The 24,356-nt window shown below is 43.8% G+C and overlaps 1 protein-coding gene across 1 annotated transcript in view; it reads left to right on the plus strand.

Moving 5' to 3' along the window:
* DHX36 (DEAH-box helicase 36) overlaps window positions 1-24,356 on the plus strand; it is a 154,060-nt gene that overhangs the window by 116,399 nt on the left and 13,305 nt on the right. Inside the window, exons 19-22 of the mRNA XM_077488121.1 lie at window positions 4,372-4,458; window positions 9,594-9,677; window positions 9,795-9,894; window positions 9,972-10,062. Of these exons, the coding sequence (XP_077344247.1) occupies window positions 4,372-4,458; window positions 9,594-9,677; window positions 9,795-9,894; window positions 9,972-10,062 (362 nt within the window). The remainder of the gene's footprint in view (window positions 1-4,371; window positions 4,459-9,593; window positions 9,678-9,794; window positions 9,895-9,971; window positions 10,063-24,356) is intronic.

The following is a 24,356-nucleotide window of genomic DNA, read 5'->3' on the forward strand; positions in this document are numbered from 1 at the left end:
TAGCATCTTCAGGTTCAAAGCCTTGTCTTTCACTTTAGGCATGCATCATTAACATTCTCGCCCTGAAAATATGAACACAGCTTTACTGGTCTATTTCCCATTATATCATTGACTGTTAGTAATTTGTTTTTTGTTGGTGTCACTGGGGATGCAGTAAGCTGGCTTGATGGAGAACATGTACGAAAGCTTACTACAGAATCCTTTGTTGACAAGTTGAGGAGGGTTAACTCTCTTTCCCTTCCTCACTCTATTTTAAGTAACTGCCCAATCTGCCACTGTGGGTCAAGGAGTCACTTTAGGAAAAAGGCCCCATTCACACATGGGCGTGTGTAGCTTGTATTGTCAATAGTGACTGTTCATATTTGAGTGCTTGTGGTTTGATGTTCCAGAAGCTGCATAAGCTGCATTGAGGCAACATTTGTTGTATACTTGAATGGGACCTCCTGAAAATGCACAAATCGAGAGTTTTTTTTTTTAGCTTGTTAGAACTAGTCCCCACGCATATTGCTTTCCATTTGCTTAAAACAATACACCTGACTCATGAGAACACATGTAAAATGCTTGTATTCACATGAATATGCTTTGCTTCTGGCTTCCTCCTCATTCGCTGCGTCAGTATACATATCAACAGATCTCCAGTACTAGTTCTGCTGTGCTGTTGTGACATTCCCTTTGTGGAATATTAAGATGTGCTCCTGTTGAGGGACCAGTTGGCTTGGGCTCTGTCAGACAGAGTGGCTCGTTACAGCAGTTTGAATGGATCCTGAGCTATTAAATTAGCGTTGGAACCGATTTATCATTTGGATTAGCTGGGACTAGACCTGGACACCGCTCAGGCCAGGGTCTTTCTTCTGCAGGGGAAACTTGTCTCTGATTCAAGCTCTCCAGTCCCCTTAGTCATCAGAAATAACATGCATGAGAGTCTTGGGCCTAATGGCATCCTTTTTGGAGGCTGTCCGATTTGCTGAAAAAATGCAGCAGGAATTCAGGCTCCCATGGCTAAAAGAATTAAAATATCTAGGAGTGAAGCTTGCGAACTCCTTGGATAAGATTTACAAGGTGAATTGCATCCCCCTGCTGGAAGAAATTAAAAGCGAAACCAAAGAGCTACTCAATAGACCCTTGTCATGGATAGGGAGGGTAAATACATTAAAAATGACCATACTCCCCAAAATTACATACAAGTTTCAAATGCTCCCAGTGCCCCTTCCATAATATTACTTCAGGAAACTAAAGGCGTTGATGATGAATTTTGTTTGGAAGAATAAAAAGCACAGGATCTCTCATCAAATATTAATACAGGACAAAAGTCACGGGGGGTTGGCAGTTCCAGATATTAAAAAAATATTATGACGTGGTGTTTTTTTTAAGAATTCTAGAGTGGGTGAAGGAGAAAAGTGAGAAAAGGTGGGTAAAAGCGGAGTAAGGTTAAATAGTATAATATGGGAACCCCCAAAAACTAGAGCACTAGACGAGAAAACACATGTGGTAATACTAAATACTTTGAATATATGGGATAGGATTTATGAGAAGTTAATTGGGAAATTCAATTCACCATTAATTTCACTACATGAAAGTAACTACTTTATACCAGGGAAAAAGTCAATAGGGGGGCGTGGATGGGGGAGCAGGGGCAATTAGGAGATATCACGAAGGAAGGTAACATTTTGTCACTGGAGGAAATTTAAAAGAAAAGTAATTTTAGTAGAATCACGGAGTGGCGGTATCTCCAGCTGTGGCACTTTATAAAAACTCTGCCTCAGCCCATCAGAGGCAAGGATGATCTATTACTGTTAGGCTATGCATAATGGAGAATACAAAAAATACGATATCCAAAATGTATGGCCTGTTGCTAAAGATGGACAAACTGGACCCTTTCCCATTTATTAAGAAATGGGAAAGGGAATTGGGAACACAAATTGATAGGAACACGTTAGTAAAGGTGATGAAATTAACCCACAGCTCGGCCGTAGATAGCCGCACCGTGGAGATGAACTATAAGTGTTTAACTAGGTGGTATATTACCCCAGACAAGTCTAGTAAATTTCAAATTGCCAATTCATCTGAATGCTGGAGAGGATGTAAAGCCCTAGGGACTATGGCTCACCTGTGGTGGGAGTGTCCCATTATTAAGGATTATTGGGAAAAGATTCTGGGTTATACAAGGATAATTACAGAACAGCAAATAGGGAAGGATCTCTGGGCCATATTATTACATGGAGTGCAAGGAGGAATGGCACAGTATAATAACTCGTTAGTCCCATTGCTCGTAAATGCAGCTAAAGGACTTGTATCTAAAAAATGGAGATCTGCGGACAGCCCATCACTTTGGGAGTGGGTAGATGCGGTGGAAGTAACATATAAGCTGGAATGTCTAAAGTATGATTTAGCAGAGAGAAATGAGGGGACCTGGGAAAAATGGAAGAGCTGGAGGGAATTTAAAAAAACATGGAGTTATGTGGAAGTTTTGAGGAGTTAGTATGGTCTGTTAAATAGAATTGAGAATTTGGACTGAGGAAAAGCCGCACGGAGGTGGGGGGCTGGGAGGGTAGGGGGGGGGGCGCAGGGTAAAATTTTCTCTCCCCCTTTTTAATTGAAAAGTGATTATCTTGGGAATTTACAAGACGTGGGGAAGAGGAAGAAAATTCTATCAATACAATAAGAATAATAAAAAATAAAAATAAAAAATAATTCTCTTTTTGAAATAGAACTAATACAATGCCACGATGATGTGGAACTGTGCAGATACACGAGGAGAGATAATATGACCTAGGTCTCTTGAACGACCAAGCTGAAGTGGGGGGAAAAAAAAGAAAAAAAAAAGATACACCTGCCAGCAAAATCTTTATATTTTACAAGCTTCCCATTGTGTAGGTAGGAGCTAGTGGAAGGAATCGCAACAGCAGGGTATTTGGCCATTCCAGAATTTCGAAATTGTCCAGCTTGAACACAGCACAGTACAGGGGTACAAATTGGTATTGCAACGGAGTCTCTTCAATAATGCAGTTTTTAAGTTTTTGGTAAAGTTGATCTGTACCCACTCCATTAAAGTTATATTCTGATCACACAATTATGCTCTATAAGACTGTGTGTTTGCCCATTTTGACCCATTCAGAACATCTGGAGAATATATGTGGTTGCTGTATGCAGAAGCCCCTGTGAGTTAGAACAATGTAGCTACCTGTACATCTCATCTCTTGTGCATATTAATGAAAACCCATGGATAGTAAGGTTATATGGTTTTCAATGGCATAGTTCACACCCGTGCAGTCAGTTCCCATGTGTTCCAGTGAAAAAAAAAGTAGAACTGGGTAAAATACATCAAAAACGCACTTGAACACATGTTCTTTAAGGTAAAGAAAAAGAGGGGGGGGGGGGAATGCACTGGACCGCATAAAAAACGCACTGGAAGGCACCAAAAACGTGCATGCAGAAAAGCATCCACAACGCATCCAGATTGCGTTTCTATGATGTGAACTAGCCCTTACAACATTTACAGCTTGGCAGGAGCCCATTCTTAAACAGAAACTCAAGACCGTAAATGGATGTCACTACTGGATAGTGTATTACTGGATTTTAACCAGTATAGAGATATATTTAAAGCGTAACTGCACTTTTGTTGATCTATGTACATTGCAAGGCTTATAACAACCTTTGTTGCAGATTCCTACCTTTTTGTTGTTCTGAAGAAATCCCTCTGTTTGTCAGTGCCACTGTACTGAGTGTGGGTCTAATGGGAGTGGTTTCATAATTAACTGTCAGGTATGCAGCTGCAGAGCACTAATGAGGAAAGCTGCTGGGCCTGCATCTCTTTAGACGTGTTTCTATTGAAAGTATCGCTCCAAAAATTACATTTGTGTTGCAGGGTATGCCTAAAGTCTGACTTAGGCAGACTTCTGGGAAAATTGGTGAGCAAATTGCACAAGCAGGAAATGTTTCTCTGTTCTGTACACTGAACAACTCCAGGTAGCCATATTGTATTGCATTCTCGGAAAATTACAGCGGCTGCAGATTGAAAAGGAAATTTTTAATAACATTCAATTACAATATAATTAGTAATTGCAATTATATGTGCTATATTATTTTTTCTTTATTTGCTATGCTTTTTCCCCACGAAAGTGGAGTTGCCCTTTGTTTTTAAATAGCTCTACCTGCAAAATGGGCCAGCCTAAAGTGATCTAGCAGGACTTAATTTTCTGACTGAAGTGCCAGTTTAATGGGTTAGAGCAGCCTCTCAGAGTTTTTGTTTGCTCAAGTGTTACTGCACACTCTACCAGAGTTGTAAGTCCTTTCCAGCTGACCAACATAGAACTTTAGGGAAATTGAGCTTCTATGGGGTTATTTTAATTTTTATCTTTTTTTCATTTTAAGGGCAAGGAAAAATTAGCAGATGCAAGAAGGAAAGAGTTGTCCAAAAATACGAAGAGTGACCACTTGACTGTTCTGAATGCTTTCTTGGTGAGCAGTGATGCATCTTTCTTTTTTTTTTTTTTCTTGTCTGGTAATTTATATTTCTGAATCCTACAGTACAGGACAAAGGCTTCCATTAATCTAGACCATGGGTTATATGTTGTAAAAAAAAAAGAAGAAAACTGCTCTACTAATATAAACTACCAACTAAGCTGCAGCTCAAGCCCTTATACAACGCCACACAGAAATTCGCAAAATATAAGAAGCTGCGCTAAAATATTTTTTTTTTTTACGTAAATAGATAAGATGGCTGTATTGTGCAGTAAAGCCAATTCTAATTAAAGGCAAAAATCATATAAATAGCAAATAACCAATACACCCATAAATGTGCAAATTTATACACAGAAATTGAACAAAAAAGTCAAGTGCCAAAATAGCAGTAAGAATTCATTTCAATTAGAAATCATGATAAAAAAAATTTTTTTGTGATAAAAATGTTAATAATGCATTAAGTCCAACAAGTAAAGTCCATATAGTGTGTCCAATCAAGAACTGAAAAAAATCATGCAGAGGTGTCAGGAAAGTCTCAGTGATGAAATCAAAATCGCACCCTTTAGAAAGTGCTGTGAAACAAAGCAAATGCCACCACCAATAAGCTCGCTGGGCGCCTACCATAACTATAGGTTCCTGATTTATGGGACCCAAGAGCGCAAATGGTTAATCACCAGGGCTGACGGTCAGGATGGCGAACAGGCAACCCCTCACTCTCAACAGTGGGATAATGAACAGCAGAAAGCAATTTCCCATATATATAAAAAAGAGAATGCTCGCATAGCATAAAAACCTTTAAGATTTATTCATAAAAGTGCAGACGATAAGACTCACATATTCCAAATAAGAAATGGCCACAAAAACATATGAGCCAGCCGGCTTTCGACTACCGTCCAATCCGGGACTGGCATAGAATGCGGTGACGTCAGCACACCGCTCCTCCCATGGGACGGGATGCCATGATGAGGTTCTTCTAAGAGCTGTGCTTCCAGTACTTCAGACTTTAGTCTCTCTTTACCTCCTCGGATAGGTTTTTAACTAGAAAGGAATTTTAAGCCACTATTGGCAGATCTGATGGGTATAGTTTCTGCACTGACCATGGGGCACACACAGCATAAGCACCAGCACTCATCTATGGCAGCAGCATTGCTTTTTTAATGCGGAAGATGAGAAAGTTGAAGGTGAATCCTTGGGATTTGAGAATGCCTACTGGAAAGATGGGCCTTAGATCTCTTCTAAGCTAAAGGGTTGATTAACCACTTCAGCCCCGGAAGGATTTACCCCTTTCCTGACCAAGCCCTTTTTTTGCGGTACAGCACTGCGTTGCTTTGACTGACAGATGTTGTACCCAAACAAAATTGAGCTTTCGTTTGGTATTTGATCACCTCTGCGTTTTTTTTATTTTTTGCACTATAAACAAAAAAAGTGACAATTTTGAAAAAAAGCTATTTTTTTTTACCTTTTTTTTTTTTTTTGCTATAGTATCTCCCAAAAATATATTTTAAAAAAACATATTTCTTCCTCCGTTTAGGCCAATATAAATTCTTCTACATATTTTTGGTAAAAATCACAATCGGCGTATATTGATTGGTTTGCACAAAAGTTATTGCATCTACAAAATAGGGGATAGATTTGACATTTTTATTAGCATTTTTTTTCATTAGTAATGGCAGCGATCTGTGATTTTTATTGTGAATGCGGCGGGCCGATCAGTGCTATAAAATGCACTGATTACTGTGTAGATGTCACTGGCAGGGAAGAGGAAAGGAAATAAAAATAAACATGAACACACAGATGGGAACTAACCGTGGCTGGGTGAGATCAAGATAAATTATGGGTACAATCATGAACCAAATATTTGACCTGCACATAAGGTAAAACGATGAAGAGTGAAACAATTAAATAGATGGCAACATTTGGAGTAATCATACATCATTGCATAATATAACAAAGTTTAAAAAACATTAATTATTTACACTGTTATATTATGCTGATGGCGCACGCAACGCCAGCTTCACCTCTGTCCTGTCCTGCGTGTACTCGAGAGTCTAGGAAGCGCTGGGAGCCACCAGCGCAGCCGAAACCAACGGCCACCCACATGTCAGCATGTCCCCCCATGGGGCGGATGAACTTTCACCACATGCATTTACACACCTGCAACATTATGAGCTGCTTCATTAATACTCGTTAATGAATGGTTTTATCTTGCTGCACTTAGATGGCGCTGCTCTTTATTTATTTGTTTTGCCTGTCTCCCCCAAGACTAGAATGTTGCTAAACTGGTGGCTGACCAGCCCTGTAATGAGTTTATGGAAGTCTGTGCTTGCCAAATTTATTTATTGCTTTTGAACATATATATGTGAACAAGCAACCACCAGCAGGTATATTTGTACAAAGAAGCGTGGGAAAGCATCTAGTTACGATTCAGAAAATGCCTGTAGGAATCAATGGTATATCAGCTGGAAGTCCTTTCTTTTCGTTAAACTGGACAGTTCTCACTATGAATGCTGAGGAATGTCCAGATTTCCCATCAATATTCACAAGCTAAAGACAAATTGCAAAGGACCTACCAACTTCAGGGATGACCGATAAGGGTTGAGTTGCACAACACCATAGGGCCTTAATCATCAGGGCAGCACCAGAAGCTGCATGGTCAGCTGGACAACTATTACTACTTTGTCAACTGGACAACTATTACTACTTTGTCAACTGGACACAGTTCTCACTTGCGTCGAAAGACATGTTCCAGCCTTGGACCCAGTCATATTCCTGGAGTGGACAATTGACAGGCAGACTTCCGCAATCATCCCTTCACCCCAAAGTATTCCAGGACATCATCCACTCTTGGGGAATGCTGGATGTGGATCTGTTGGTATCATGCCAACAATGTGGACAGGTTCATGGTCAGGGAACTAAAAGCCTTTGTAATGTACATGCTAGTAACCCTGTGGGAATCCCTTCCTTCCGCTGTGGACTGTTTTCTTGACTGCTTTGCAAGATCGAGATGGAGGGCATCCCAGCAATCTTGGGGGCACCAATCAACCCAGATGGACTTGGTACTTGGACAATCCCCAACTCCTGAAAGGCCTAAAGACCTATTTGGTGGGTACTTCCCCCCCCAACCTGCTGTCTAAATGGCTGGTCAACCATTCTACCTAGTCGCTGAATTTGATGGCTTGGCTGTTGAAGCCCAAGTGCTGATGAAATCGGTGCCTCTTGGACTCCATTTTTCCTATCCTATGACTCTTAACCACTTAAACCCCCTTCCTAATGAGACCAATTTTCAGCTTTCAGTGCTCTCACATTTTGAATGACAGTTTCTCAGCCATGCAACACTGTACCTATATGAAATTTTTGTCCTTTTTTCACACAAATAGAGCTTTCTTTGGTGGTATTTAATCACCGCTGGGCTTTTTATTTTTTGCAATATAAAAGAAAAAAAAAGGCCGAAAATTATGTTAAGAAAATAATTTTTTTCTGTTATAAAATTTAGCAAATTAGTAATTTTTCTTCATAAATTTTGGCCAAAATGTATACTGCTACATATCTTTGGTAAAAATAACCCAAATCTGTGAATATTTGGACTTTGCCTATCTCTGAAAATTGATCACACCTGATGTGCTGACAGCCTTCTCATTTCTTGAGACCCCAACAAGCCAGGAAAGTACAAATACCCCCCAAATGACCCCTTTTTGGAAAGTAGACATTCCAAGGTATTTATCAAGAGTCATGGTGAGTTTTTGAAGTTGTCATTTTTTCCCACAATTCTTTGCAAAAATCAAGATTTTTCTTTTTCTTCTTCACAAATTATATGTTATATTAGCAGGTTATTTCTCACACACAGCATATGCATAGCACAAATTGCACCCCAAAACACATTATACTACTCCTCCTGAGTATGGCGATACCACATGTGAGACTTTTACACAGCCTGGCCACATACAGAGGCCCAACACGCAGGGAACACCACCAGGCATTCTAGGAGCATAAATTACACACATAATTGCCTACCGCTTGCACTTTTTAAGGCCCTGGAGTACCAAGACAATGGAGTGTGACCCCATTTTGGAAAGAAAACACCCCAATGAGGCATAATGAGTCTTTTGAAGATGTTTTTTACAAGTTTTTGGAAAACGTGGAAAGAAAATTAAAACGTGTTTTTTTTTTTTTTTTTTTTTTTTTTTTTACTCAAAGTTGTCCATCCATACAATATTTCTAGCACATAGCATGTACATACCAAAAATTGCACCCCAAAATAGATTTTCCTACTCCTGAGTATAACGATGCTTTTCCACAGCCTGCCCAACATGCAGGGAGCACCATCAGGTGTTCTAGTGGCATAAATTTCAAATCTAATTTAACTACCTATTTTTGTGAGGCACTGTAGTGGCATAGATGAGCATGAATGGGGATGGATGAGCCGTGGCTGGCTGAGTATGGATGGGATAACTGAGCATGAATGAGTATGGCTGGGCGGTGGCTGAGCATTGATGAATGGCTGAGCATGGATGGATGGCTAAGTATTGCTGATTATGGATGGGATGGTTGAGCATGGATGGATGGCGGAGGCTGGAATTGTCACAGAGCAGCACTGTGGGCACTACAGATCCAGCCCACAGCACCGCTGCACCCGATCTCTCCTCCTCTGTTCACACTGTACAGAGAGGGGAGAGAGGAACCAGACATGACGCCGGTTTGTTTACAGGTGATCGCTCCCTCATTTGATTAATGCAAATAACTTGCACAGTGCACAGGTGTGTTCTTTCAATATTTAAATGTTTTAATAATAAAAAAAAATGTATATATATATTCTGTGAACATCCCTGCTCTATTAGAGGGTAGATTTTTGTGAGTCTCCTATATTTGCATTACAGTAATGACACTGCACAGCAAATGGTTACAAAGGTGTGATAGTATAAAAAATAAGACTAAGTAAGCGTGTATTATGTAATAGGAAGACTTTTTTTTTATTTTTATTTTTTGTGAACCCTTATTCAATAGTGTTCTAAAATGAACATGGCACCTTTTTTTCGTGATTTTGATTTCAGTCTATTCTTCTGTAATTAAATGGTTATAATGTATTATTGAGCATTCATTTTACAAAAACCTAGCATTTCTGCTTAACATCTTAGGGTTGGGAGGAAGCTAAGCGATATGGGCCAAAAGCAGAGAAGGACTACTGCTGGGATAACTTCCTGTCTTCTAATTCACTCAAGGTACTATTCTTTCTCTTTATATAAAATCATGTTTGGTTAGTGATTCATACACTCCTATTAATAGTACACCCCTACAATGTAAAGCAAATGTTCCTTTTTTTTTTCTTTTTCTTTTAGATGCTAAATGACATGAAAGGACAGTTTGCTGAGCACCTGCTTGGAGCAGGCTTTGTCAGCAGCAGTAATCCAAAGCATTCTAAAGCTAATATCAATTCAGGTGAGTGGTAATCTTAGATAATTTTGCTGTCCGATTTTACCTTTTTAAAGTTTTCAATAAGGTGTTCTGCTTTCTAGATAATGAAAAGCTCATCAAGGCGGTTATCTGTGCTGGATTGTATCCAAAAGTGGCTAAGATTCGCCCCACCTTCAGTAAAAAAAGGCAAATGTAAGTGATATAATTTGGATGCCTTTGGCATTTTTTAAAAGATAGACCAATGAAGAGGTTCAAGACTTAAATAGTCTTTTTTTTTTTTTTTTGTTTTTCTTTTTTCAGCAACAGGCCATAAAGCGATACTATCAGTTTTCTCTTGTAAAGACTGTGTAGTGGGCTGTCCCCATCCCAGTTATAATTACCTTACCAACAATCCTTTGGTCATATAACCATCGCAAGCCTAGAGACTGACTGCTAGATTCAAGCACTGTCGTGTATGAAGGTTACATGCTCCTTCATGCCTGGAGGCACCAGTATTGTTGCCAGTAGGCATGAAAGCAAGAGTGGCAAAAGAGTGCTGGTAAAAGGAGTAAAACTAGTGTGGAGGGCTGCTCTTCCCAAACACATTGTCACTTTGCCCTTAAAGTGATTGTAAAGGTTTTATTTTTTTATTTTTTTTAAATAACAAACATATCATACTTGCCTCATCTGTACAGCACAGAGTGGCCCCGATCATCCATTTCTGGGGTCCTCCCTGCATCTCCCTAGGTGAAGTGCTCTCCCGGAGGTTACCCGTGCGTGCTTCAGAGTCCAGCATTTGCGTCCATAGACACTAATTCCATACTCGGCATAGGATGCATTAAGGTGAAAAAACATGAGGGTTTACAACCCCTTTAATGTTTAAAGAGCAGTGCTATATATGGTGCAGTGGGGGGCTTATTTAATTTTTAAGCAAAGGCTTCTTAGGTTTAAAGTGTTACTAAAACCAGGACCTTGCATTCACTATATCCGGTCTCCCAGTACACAGAACACAGAAATTATTTTTGTAAATATAAACTGCTAAAGCCCCTTTCTCAACAGCAGGTTATAGCAGTCTTGTGGCTGCTATCAATGTCCAGCCAAGCACTGGTTAAAGCTTGTAGGAGGAGTTTTTATTCTCCTCTGGCAGTCCTGTGAGGCAGCTTGACCTCTGAACCTCTGTCTGGACAGTGCTGCTTGGCTCTGTGCTGATCACATGCCCCCCCCCCCAAAAAAAACTCTCTAGCAAACTGAGCATGTGCAGAGTGCCTCCTAGGGTTCTGTACTATCAGCAGATGGATTGGGGACAGTAGAAGAAGGCGAGGATCAGACAAGACTGGATCAAATAGTCTTTTTACACAATGTAAGCAAGCTCCAGTTTTGTTCCAGAAGGGCAAATTAAATTCAGCTGTGGCAAAATTTATTTTGTGAGAGAAAAATCATGCTATTAGGTGTTAGAAAAGCATCTTGTCCATTTTAATCTGGTTATTGTTTTTGCTATTGTTACCCTTGCTCCATTGGTTGCCAACTCTTAACATAAGGAGTCTATCCCTCAATATATTCCTCTGTATGCTGATAACTTATGTCACCTAGTCCTCTTTTAATATCTGCATGATGTTTGTCTTTTCATTATTGTACAGTACAGACACAGCCTGTCAATCATAAAAGATGGGCTCTATGCTGCACTTTCAGGTGACTGGCTCTAGCAAAGCCACTGCCTTCATATGACTTCTCCCGCCATGTGATCATTCCTTGTTGTTCATCCGTACGTGATGTGTGCATCTCTCAGTGAGAGAGAAGTTACTTTTTAGTAGGAACAGTGATTTCTCTTATGAAGACTATACCAAGCCATTGCAGCAGAGATGTCCATTTTCCCGATCAGTGCTCCTTGGCTTTGGGCTGTGTGTACTGTACCTGAACTCCACGCAAAGACTGGAGCGGACCTGGCCTGTAATGTTGCAACTCCTCTAAACCCCTTGTAAAGGTGACACACCTGGGTACCCTGTACAGCATGTCACTGCTAGGTGCTTTACAGATCCCAAAGCTGAGGTCCAGCTGCTGTAAGACCCAGTTCTTGAGGATTAATGGAGGGGGGGAATCGAGTAGGAGTACAGAATTGTGTCCATTGGTTTTGGCTGTTAGTAGTTAGTTTGTTCATTTTAGGAGGGCAGTTTCTGTGGAGTGTTGATGCCAAAATCCAGACTGAAGTGGATCAAGGCGGTTATTCTCGGCGAGGTGGTCGCTCAGTCAGTTGTAGACCAGACATTCAAGGAGTTTGGATAAAAAGGGAGCAAAGATATGAGGTGCAGGTTGCTAAGATTAGTGGAGTCCAGTGAGGGATTTTTAAGTATGAGGGTGACTAGTGTATGTTTTAGAGAGTTGGGGAAGATGCCAGAAAAGAGGGAGAGATTGAAGATGTGAGTTAGAGTGTAGAATAGAGCCAAAGGGTGAACAAAGCATTTGCGAGAGAACGGGACAGGTGGTTAGTTGGACGTGGCAAAAAGTTAAGCAACCACGTCTATAGTGGTGGGGTTAAATGAGGGAAGTAAGCATTGTAACTGTGGATATGAAGTGTTAAGTGGAGAGGGTATCTGTACAGAGGAGATCTCCTCATGAATTGAATCACTTATGTTTGAAGAGACTGGCGATCTCCTGGGCAGTGAGTGAGTTAGTGGATGGAGGCTGAAGAAGAGAATTGATGGTAGAGAAGAGTTGATGGGGAGGTGATAAGTTGTTAATGAGAGTGATAAAAATAGGTCTGCTTGGCAGTCAGAAGGCAGGAATTGTATTTTTAGGGGCCAGATTTATATTGGTTGAAACCAACTTAGTCTTGTGCCACAGGCGCTCAAGAGCACGGCTGTGTTTTTTCAGACTTCTGGTTTCATCTGTTTGCCAATTTTGTAAAGGTCGGGGCTGGATTCTGTGTAGTGAGGGGGGCCAGTGTGTCCAGGGAGGATGACAGTGAAGTATTGTAGATGGAAGTGGCGAGTTTGGGCAGGACAGGGGTGAGATTGTCTTAGAGGTGGTCAGTAGCAGAGAAGAGAAGGTTTGAGATGGCAAAGGTTTCTACGGACAACTGTTAGACGGTTGGAGGTAAAGGAGGTGGCGGAGAAGGAGAGAGTGAAACTAAATAGGGTAGTGATCAGATGGCCGGAAAGGATTGTTGGAGGTGTTGCACAGTGTGCATAGATGGGAGAAAACAAGGTCAAAGATATTGCTGTCAGAGTGAGTAGAAGCATATATACATTGCTTCAGGTCAAAGGAGGAGGTTAGACTGAGAAATTTGCAAGTATCAGGAGTGTTGGCATTAACAGGGATGTTGAAGTCGCCAAGAATGATTGTGGGGATTTCAGAAGAGAGAAAGTAGCCAGGCAGATGAGTCATCAAAGGTTGATACCGGTCTAAGGGGGGCGGTAGATGACAGCTATCCTTACAGAAACTGGAGAGAAAAGACAAATGCAGTGTGGGGGAGAAGTCCAGAGAGGGCAGCAACAGACGCAATGTCGGATTAATGAAGCCAGGTATCAGTAATGGCAAGTAGATTAAATGAGTTGGCGATAAAGAGGTCGTGGCGAGAGGTGCGTTTATCTCTTGCCTTGTCAAGATTCTCATATTTTTGGTTGACGATTTGCCTACTTTCAGAGACCCAGCAGGTAAATGTTCAAGGCATTTTTCCTATGTGGACTGACTTCACAACTAATTGTGGTTGCTATGGCAGCAACCACAACTCCTGGGGTGCAGCAGGTCATATTCTCTGGTTACAAACTGGAATTTCAGAGTCATCCTCCACGTTTTTGGCTATCGAATGTGCCTTTGTCTCCTCAGCACAGAGCAGATTTACTAAATGCTGTATCCCAACTTCAGGCTCATGGAGCTGTGATACAGCTTGGTTCGCATAGAATCTCTGAAACCCCTCTTCCTGTTTATGGCTCACAAACCGAACAGGGAGATCTGACCTATTTCGGACCCCAAATTTGTAAACCAGCCTCTCTTAACGTCTTAATTTTCTATCCAAGAGGAACCCTTAACATACCTATGTCTTGGGGATCCCCTCCTAAAAGCAATTCATTGGAGGTCCGCGAGTTAATTGCCCCTTACAGCCATGACCAGTGATGGTCAAAATACTTTTTTTATGGATAACTAAAGAGTTCAGCTGGCTCTGTCAGGTGACATTGGCCCTGAGCTATTCAGACACCATAAAATAGGAGGTACATCATCCTTGGCTCAAGGAACCCCTAGCAACCTCTGGAGGGACCCTGGTTGAGAAAGGTCACATTTAAAAAATGCAGCCATTCTGAAAGTCACAAAGTTCTGGAATACAGAATGGAATTGGCATTGATCGATATGAAAGATACGATTGGCATTCTGTGGGTCCTTTTCTGTATGGTAAAGAAAAATTGATTTCTTTATCGTACATCATAGGACACAGAGCCTCGAGTAATTACTTGGTGGGTTATGGGCCTACCTTCAGGTGTTGACACTGGTATAACCAATACAGGAAGTTGACTCCCCTATATTAACCCCTCCTCCTTCCAGGGGTACCTCAGTTTTTTCGCCAGTGTCTAAGGTGTTGGTCACAAAAGAAGATATGCTCTACGGAGCTCCAGGAGGTATCCAGGTTAGATTAAAACCTCCATAACCGGATCCAGCCATGACATTGTAGCCATAGGATGGTACCCGGGCCTCGCATTGAAGAACGAGGTGTTGCCTGTAATGCTTCTTTGAGAGCTGGACCCTAGGAACCAGGACTCATTTTGGTCTTGCTAGATTACCTAAAGTTGTCCTGAGGGGTGCTATACAAGGCCCAAAGCAGCGGAAACCCCTTTTAAAAGGGCCCCAGTCTTTGAAGGTTTAAACTACTCTGCCTGCTGTGATGGGTGAAGTTTGGATCTGTTTGTTTACAGCAGCATCCTGCAGTGAGGACAAGGTAAGGGAAGAAGCTAATGCTTTTTATTTCTATACACCTTGTATGGCTTTAAGATGTCTCCCTTAGGCCGCGTACACACGCGCGGACTGTTCGCCCAACTTTGTCCGCTGAACAGTGTTTGGGCGGACAGTCCGCTCGTGTGTGGGCTTTCAGCGGACAGTTGGATGGACAAGGTTTTTCGGAAATTCCGTAAAACTGTCCGCTGAAACCTTGTTTCAGCGAACAGTCCGCTCGTGTGTAGGCTTGTTCGTCAAACAAAGCTGCGCGCATGCTCAGAAAGGATTTTCACGCGGAAAGCTATAATGCAGTGTATAGGACGTCGTACTTTTCGTCCCGTCGTACGTGCCGTTCACGTCATCGCGCACGGTTTCAGCAAACTGTTCGTCCGTCGTGTGTGGCCATGTCCGTCCATGCTAAGTTTGAGCGGACTGTTTGCCGAAACTGTTGGACGGACAAAGTTGGGCGAACAGTCCGCGCGTGTGTACGCGGCCTTAGAGAGAGTAATTTTAAACATATGCGTTTTTCAGCTGCTCTGTCTCCTATAGCCTTTGTGGTTCCAGCTGAAGGGGGTTCTTGTCTAAATACAGCAGTAACGGTATTATGTACCCTTGTGGGGGGTCCCTGAAGCATAGTTTGGTGCCCCCATATCTGCAGGTTTTTTCTGCAGCGTCATCCCCTCCTCCTTTCAGGATCTGCTATTACAGACCCGCATGCTGAGTCGCGCGCAAACTGGGCACATTTATGAGAAGGGCAGCGGTTGCTGAGAACGCTGAGGGGTGTGTCTAGAGGTCACATGACGCCATGTAAAAGACGTAGGCTCTACACAGTACACGGCGCAGTGGGGGAAGGACGCTAAGGATGCCAATTAGACCCCAGCTGAGACTTTTTCTACACAGAATATTCTCAGTTGCAAGTCTCTCGGCAGCAGAGTCGGTCACACCAGGAGACAACAGAGCGCTGGGCACATGAGGGTGTATACTAGGGCTTTTCCAGTACAGGAAACTCTATTCCTATTTGGCAGTTTAAGCTGTTATAATGGTGACATTATTTGTCTATATTTATTATTAAGCAAATTGTATTGTGTGCCTCTGCTTTTGTGCCTTGCACCATCTCTTCCAGACCTACCGTAAAGGTACCTAAGGTGTCACCCCCAGGTCCTGGGAATCCCAGTCATGCTTCCATACTGTCATCCTCCTCTGAAAGATCTGACATGGCAAGCCAGGGGGAGTCATTGGAAGCTAGCGGTGGTGCAACTGCTTCACACACTTCAGCCCCTGTATACGTGACTGAAGAAGCACTTTCCTCTGCCCTGCAGGGCTTAGAAGGAAGATTAGCGACTTTAATTGCATCCTCCAAGTGGATAGGAAATGTCCTAGATCCCCCTCCCCACCTTAGACTCTTTACAGTCAGTGGAGGGTCCAAAGGAACTATGGGGACAAAGCGAGGTATTACCCTCAGATGATCGGGAAGAAAAACAAGCCGATTATTCCTCTGCGGAGGAAACAGTACTTGAAGTCTCAACTTCACAATTTGAAGTACAGAGCCTTACAGAGATGGTCCGCTCCGCCTTCATGCTACCCCTAACTGAGTTAGCTGAAGGTCCAGTTTCCTCCTTGGGTTCTTTGAAACCTTTACAGCCTTTGCATGCGTTTCCCGTGCACCCATTACTAGAAAAGCTTATTTATTCCGAATGGGATCATCCGTATGAGCATTTTTTCCCCTCCAAAGAGATTCTCAGGTCTCTGTCCTATGGAGGAAAAAATTCACTGAAAGATAGAAAGTTTCAGCAGTGGATGCTGCTATTTCCAACGTGAATAAAAGTTTTTAACTTGTCCAGTGGACAATGTGCATATCCTTAAAGATCCAACAGATAAAAAGTTGGAAGGTCTGTTAAAATCCTCTTTTTCCTTAGCAGGGACCGTAACTCTGCTTGCAATTGCAGCCATAGGCATCTGTCAGTCCTTAAAGGACCAGTTCACAGATGCCCTCAAGGAGCTCCCTGCACAACAAGCTCAGGAGTTGGCCGAGCTACCTAAAGCATTATGTTTTGCCATAGATCCTATAAAGGATTCTATTCACCAGGCATCACGCCTGGTGCTTGTACATATGCGCAGGACCCTTTGGTTAAAGGGATGGTCAGTGGAAACGCCTTGTAAAAACCTTTTAACTAGTTTCCCTTTTAAGGGAGAACGACTATTTGGCGATAGTTTGGATAAATATATTCAAACTATTTCCAGCGGAAAGAGTACTCTTTTGCCAGTCAAAAGAAAATATAAATGTCCTTCATTTAAACAGACTTTCCCCCACGCCAAGGACATTCACCTCTAGGCAGAGGCGACGGCCTCCGCTGTCAGACTCTACGGGAAGATCCCAGGGTCAAGCCCAGGCACAAAGGAGGACCTGGGGCCGCAAGTCTGCAAAGCAAAATACCAAGGCCTCGTCATGAAGAGGCATCTCCCCTCACCAAGGTGGGGGGAAGACTTCTGAAGTACTCAGAAGTCTGGCAAGGGGAAATTCAGGACAGATGAACTCTTTCCACTGTATCCCTAGGATACTAGCTAGAATTTCGCGAGTTTCCACCATCCAGTTTTCTCAAATCAAACGTTCCCAGGGATCCAGGCAAAAGACAATCCCTTTTGCAAGCATTAGACCGATTATAAGATCAAGGGGTGATCATACGGCTTCCCATAGAAGAGCAAGGTTTGGGGTTTTACTCAAACCTATTTACGGTGCCAAAACCAAATGTAGATACCAGACCAATTCTAGATCTACGGAATCTAGATCAGTTCCTGAGGAATAGAGTCAATCAAGTCAGTCATTTCCATCCTGCAAGGAGAACTTCTGGCATCCATCGACATCAGAGATGCATATCTGCATGTTCCTATATTTCCTCCTCACCAGAGGTTTCTGTGGTTCGAAGTAGATCAGAAGTATTTTCAGTTTGTAGCCTTGCCCTTCGGGCTTGCTACAGCACCTTGGGTATTCGCAAAGGTACTAGCCCCACCTCTAGCCAGGTTAAGGGCACATGACATAACTGTCTTGGCTTACTTAGACGATCTATTGTTAATAGACCAGTCAGTGGCTCGCTTAAAGCAAGGTGTAGCCATTACAAGCAGTTATCTGGAAGATTTGGGTTGGATTCTTAACCTAAAGAAGTCCTCCTTAAAACCATTGAAAAGTATCTGGGCCTGATCATAGACACAGCCCAGAAAAGGGTGTTCTTGCTTCCCGCAAAGATCAGCTCCATACAAGAGCTAGTGAGGATGATCAGGTCAAGGAGAAATACTTCAATTCACCTTTGCATGAGGTTGTTAGGGAAGATGGCAGCTTCATTCGAAGCAGTTCCCTATGCCCAATTCCATTCGAAACTGTTTCAGAACAGTATTCTGTCTGCTTGGAACAAAACTATTCAAGCTTTGGAGTTGCCAATGTGGCTGTCCCCAAGAGTGTTCCTCAATTGGTGGTTACTATCCCAGACCAATTATCTGGAAGGTATTAACGACAGATGCCAGCCTTTTTAGGCTGGGGAGCAGTACTAGAGAGGACAACTGTCAAGAACTGAAAGAAGCTTGCCCATCAACATCCTAGAGATTCGGGGCAGTGTATCTGGCTCTAAGGACCTGGACCTCCAGGTTAAAGAATTGTCCTGTCGGGATCCAATCTGACAATGCCATGGCTGTGGTATATATCAATCACCAAGGGGGCACCAGAAGTCTCTCCGCTCAGAGAGAGGTGAACCAGATTCTAACTTGGGCAGAAGAGACTGTCCCATGCCTATCGGCAGTTTTCATTCCGGGAGTAGAGAATTGGCAGGCGGACTAAGTCTGCAGCAGTTATTCCCGTGGGAATGGTCTCTTCATCCTGAAGTTTTTCGAGCTGTTTGCCAAAGATGGGGGACTCCGGACGCGGACCTTCTAGCGTCCAGATTCAACACAAAACTAGTCAACTTTGTGTCCAGGACAAGGGACCCACTCGCATACGGAACAGATGTGTTGGTGACTCCGTGGGATCAGTTCTCACTGATCTGTGCATTTCCCCAATTCAATTGCTGCCTCGACTTCTTTGCAGGGTCAAGCTGGAAAGAAAGTCGGTAATACTAGTAGCGCGAGCATGGCCCAGAAGGTCATGGTACGCAGAGATCGTAAATATGACAGTGGAGGGTCCATGGCCCCTCCCACTAAGGCCAGACCTGCTATCTCAGGGGCCAATATTCCATCCTACTTTACAAACGCTAAATTTAATGGCTTGGCTATTGAGACCCACATTTTTAATAAACGTGGGCTTTCCAGGTCAGTTATCTCTATTTGATTAATGCTAGGAAGCCAGCTTCTAGAGCTATATATTCTAGAGTCTGGAAAGCTTATGTTTCCTGGTGTGAATCCAAGGGTTGGCACCCTCGGAGATATAGGCAGAATTCTTGCCTTTCTACAGTTAGGTGTAGAGATGAAGTTGGCCCTGAGTACTATTAAGGGCCAAGTTTCAGCCTTATCAATTTTATTTCAAAGACCGCTTGCTTTAGTCCGGGGTTTCATGCAAGGAGTGCTGCAGATTAATCCGCCAGTTAAATCACCCTTAGGCCCTTGGGACTTAAATTTAGTTTTGTATGTGCTACAAAAACAGCCATTTGAACCATTACAGCATATTCCTTTAGTCCTTTTGACAAGCAAGCTGGTATTTTTTGGTTGCTATATCCTCAGCAAGGAGGGTGTCAGAATTGGCTGCTCTTTCTTGTAAAGAGCCATATTTGATTATTTATGAGGACAGAGTGGTGTTACGCCCTCGTCCAGGCTTTTTGCCCAAAGTGGTTTCAGGCTTTCATCTGAATGAAGATATTGTCCTGCCTTCCTTTTTCCCAAGACCATGTTCCAGGGAAGAAAAGTCACTACATTGTCTTGATATAGTGAGAGCAGTGAAGATCTATTTGAAGAAAACTGCTCAGATTCGTAAGACTGATGTCTTATTTATTCTGCCAGAGGGTCCTAAAAAAAGGACAGGCAGCGTCGAAATCCACTGTCGCTAAGTGGATTCGGCAAGTTATAATTCACACTTTTGATTTAAAGGGAAAGATTCCCCCTTTTCAAGTTAAGGCGCACTCTACCAGAGTGGTTGGTGCTTCTGGTTCTTGGGCAGTGCGTCACCAGGCCTCCATGTCTCAAATCTGCAAGGCCACGACTTGGTCTTCAGTACATACATTTGCAACATTTTATCAAGTGGATGTAAGATGGAATGAGGATATTGCCTTCGTGCGCAGTGTGTTGCAGGCAGCTGTATAGGTCTCAATAAAGAAAATAGTATTTTTAAAATGGCTTACCTGTAAAATTATTTTCTTGGAGTACATCATAGGACACAGAGCTCCCGCCCCTCTGTATTTTTGGGGTGAGAGTATATTACTTGTATTGCTTGGCTACAAAAACTGAGGTACTCCTGGAAGGAGGAGGGGGTTATATAGGGGAGTCAACTTCCTGTATTGGTTATACCAGTGTCAATACCTGGTATAATGGCCCATAACCCACCAAGTAATTACTTGAGGCTCTTTGTCCTATGATGTACTCCAAGAAAAGGATTTTACAGGTAGGCTGTTTTAAAAATCCTATTTTTACCTGTAAAATCTATTTCTGGAGTACAGTACAGGACACAAGACCCACCCTTCTGTTTTTTGTCTTTTCGTTGCATGCTACAAAATGGAGGATCACATGGTGGGAGGGGTTATATGAGGAAGTGTTCAAGCTATAAGTGGTGGCCTTGCCAGTGTCCAATCACTGCATATAACCCATCTATTATGATAGCCAGCATGTGTCCTGTATTGTACAATAAAATAAAGCTTTTTATGGGTGTATGTGAAAGAGATTCAATATTTCTCCCTATATTTTCAGGCATATCCTCCCACAATTTAGAGTTGTAATGTTAGTATTTGGTTTCTACCTAAACCAACCTTGTGCTTGTGTGACTAAAGGCAAATTAGGTGGAAACTTCTCAAGGAATATGGACAGCTGGGAATTAAAAATATGCAAAGCACTGTGTAATATATTGATATATAAATGTAAACATTTGGAAAATAAAGAATCTATAGCTGATTGACAAACGCACCTATGATCATGTATGTATGGCGATCGAACAGTTGCTATTGTTCACTGACTTTTTTTTTTTTTATATATATCAGTCTAAATCTTATTCTAGCCATACATACAGGGGTGTGTGTGTGTGTGTGTATAAATTATATATAATTTGTTGGGTAAATGTCACAAGTATTAATCCAGGCTGCAAAAATGTTTCCAGTCTTTTCTATAATATTAGGACTTCCTGCTATCATCTACCTGAGTCAGGGTGGTGAGTCCTGAGGGGGGGAGGGGGGGGCCCTCAGTCTGTGCAGCTAGGAGGGTGGACTTTGTGTGACGTGCTTTAAGTCCCTAAGTGGTGATAGGTGAGTGTGGGTCAGCATGGCGTCAGAAGCTGGCGCTTCTTCCCCAGACATCCCTGTGATAGCAACTGGTTTTTCTGCACCTGCGGTGCCTATGGACGCTCTGTTAGCGGTCCTGGGGGCCTTTGTTGCCAGGGTGGAAGTGCTGTGTGGGCACAAGGGGGGTAAAAAATGCCCCCACCATCTTCTTGGGAAAGCCCCGCTGTGACCAATGGCCCCAGTTCTGATGTATCAGAGGGTGCGGACCAGGACCGTTCTGACGGTGAGGATGACTCCGGGTCAGTACAGGAAAAGGCACTTGTCGGAGCACTTATTACAGCAGTGCGGGATGCCCTGAAAATGGAGGATATGGCGGGGGCATCTACAGAGGTGTCGGTCCCTTTCGGGTCCCACAAGCCGGCCCGCACGCCTAAAGGTGTTTCCTTACCTAACTTATTTGGATACGTTTATTTACAAGGAATGGGGAAAACCGCAGCGAGCCTTTTCAGTCCCGAAATGCATGTCGTGCGTTACCCTTTGAGGAGAGTTTCCTGAAAAAATGTACATCTCCTCCGATTGTTGACTCCCTGGTATCCAGGTTAAATAAGGTAACCACGATTCCGGTGGAAGGTACTCCTACTTTCAAGGACCCTGCCGACAGAAGGGCTGAGGCGGTTGCCCAGTCCATGTATACTGTGGTGGGGTCAGCATTGCGGCCAGGGTTGGCCATGGCCCTGGTGTCACAGATGCTGACTGAATGGGCTAAATTGTTGCACCGTGAATTGGAGAAGCAACATGCTTCCCCGGTCTGCGTGGAGCTGGCAGACCATTTGGTGCAGAGCCTTAAGTATGTCTGTGATGCGGCCTTAGATACGGCCCCCTTGCTCTCTAGAGCCTCAGTATTGGCAGTAGTGCTACGTCACCTGGTTTCACAAGCCAGGCCTGCCAGCAATTCTATTACCGCATGAAGGTTTGCCCCCGCCCGACTCACGGGTGGGAGGTCACCTTCGTGAGTTTGCAGCTCGGTGGACCTCCCTGCTTTCCGACCAATGGGTCTGCAAACTGGTTTCCTCAGGGTACAAGAGTTTTTCTTTCTTGTGCACCAAACAGATTTTTTTTTTCCCTCCAACATGCATCTTCTTCCGGCTCGTGGGGAGGCCCTGTTTGAGGCAGTACAGGACCTGCTGCCGCATGGGGTGATAGTACCTGTACCGACACCGGAAAGGTTTCAGGGGTTCTACTCCAATCTGTTTGTAGTCCCAAAGAAGGAAGGGGTCCGTGCGGTCCTGGACCTCAACAGCTTTGTGAAAGTACAAAGGTTCAGGATGGAATCTGTTCAGTCAGTGGTCGCTGCACTCCATCAGGGGGATTTTCTGGCATCCTTGGACATCAAGGACGCATAATTGTATGTCCCCATATGCATCAAGCATCAGAGGTTTCTGCGATTTTGCGGTCGGAGACGAGCACTACCAATTTGTAGCTCTCCCTTTTGGCCTGGCGTCGTCAATGAGGGTCTTCACCAAGGTGCTATCCCCAATTTTGGCTTTAAGGGCAGCGAGAGATCGCAATTGTGGGTTACCTGGATGACCTCCTTCTGAGGGCAGCTTCTGCCTCAGGATTAAGGGGGAATGTGGCAATTGCCATGCAAACTCTTTGGGAGTTTGTGTACTGAACCTACAGAAGTCGGTGTTGGTACCGACTCAACGCCTAGAGTACCTGGGCTTGCTTCTGAGCTCCTCAGAGGCAAGAGTCTTTCTCCCTTCGGACAAGTTGCAGACTCCTCAAGCTGTGGTAAAGTTGTTGGTGTCCCGCAGGTGGTCGTTGCTGCGTTTTTGAATGCGAGTCCTGGGTCTCATGGTAGCCACTTTTGAGGCGGTACCGTATGCTCAACTCCATACTCGAGGAGTGAGCAAAAGGAAATATTGTCTAAATGGGACAGATCCCCGTTGTCCCTGGATTGTCAAATTTCAGGTGAGCCAGTTAGTCAGGGAATCCCTGCTCTGCTGGCTGAGGTCGCCAGTCCTTCTGTCCGGGAAGTCCTTCCTCCCTCTTCATGGATGCCAGCCTGACCGGTTTGGGGGGGGGGGGGGGTTTGGGGCGTACAATCAGTTCAGGGTCGGTGGACTCGGGAACAATCCCACCTGACGATCAGTGTACTAGAGCTTTGGGCAATGGTCTCCACATGGTCAGAGAGGCTGCAGGGGGCGTCCGTTCAGGATCCAGTCGGACAATGCCACAGCGGTGGCATATGTCAAACATCAAGGAGGAACAAGGAGCTTGGCTGCAGCACTGGAGGTCACACACATCCTGCGGTTGGCAGAGTGGCACGTGCCGGCTCTGTCGGCCATGTACATTCCGGGCTTAGAAAACTGGCAAGCGGACTACCTAAGTCATCAGATGCTGGACCAAGGGGAATGGTCGCTACATCCGGATGTATTTCGGCTCCTTTGCCTAAAGTGGGGCACGCCAGTTGTGGATCTCCTGGCTTCTCGACTCAATCGGAAGGTACAGAGGTTTGTGGCCAGGTCAAAGGATCCCTGGGCGGACGCGGCAGATGCGTTGGTGGCTCCATGGGGGCATTATCAGCTGATTTATGCCCCCCCCCCACTCTGATTGCCCCAGATTGGCCTCGGCATCCGTGGTACACGACATAGTAAGAATGGTGATGGATGTTCCTTGGTGACTGCCGATGCGAGAGGACCTTCTGTCGCAAGGTCCAATATTTCATCCTGCTTTACCATCAGTGGCTTTAACGGCGTGGCTGTTGAAAGGCAGCACAGTGGTGTAGTGGTTAGCACTCTCACCTAGCAGTAAGAAGGGTCGCTGGTTCAAATCCCAACCACGACACTACCTGCCTGGAGTTTGCATGTTCTCCCTGTGCCTGCGTGGGTTTCCTCCGGGTACTCCGGTTTCCTCCCACACTCCAAAAACATGCAGGTAGGTTAATTGGCTTCTGTCCAAAAATTGGCCCTAGTATATGAATGGGGACCGTGGATTGTGAGCTCCTTGAGGGTAGGGACCAATGTGAGTGTACAAGGATAGGGACAATTGTAGACACTCACTCAGGTTGAACTGGATGGACTGGTGTCTTTATTCAACCTAACTAACTATGAAACTATGAAAGCCAGGTGCTAAGGGACCAAGGTCTGTCGGATTCGGTAATATCCACTATGTTGAGGGCACGGA

The sequence above is a fragment of the Lithobates pipiens genome, unplaced genomic scaffold (assembly GCF_037356315.1).
Source record: "Lithobates pipiens isolate NorthernLeopardFrog02 unplaced genomic scaffold, aLitPip1_a1.2 Scaffold_18, whole genome shotgun sequence".
NCBI lineage: Eukaryota > Metazoa > Chordata > Amphibia > Anura > Ranidae > Lithobates > Lithobates pipiens.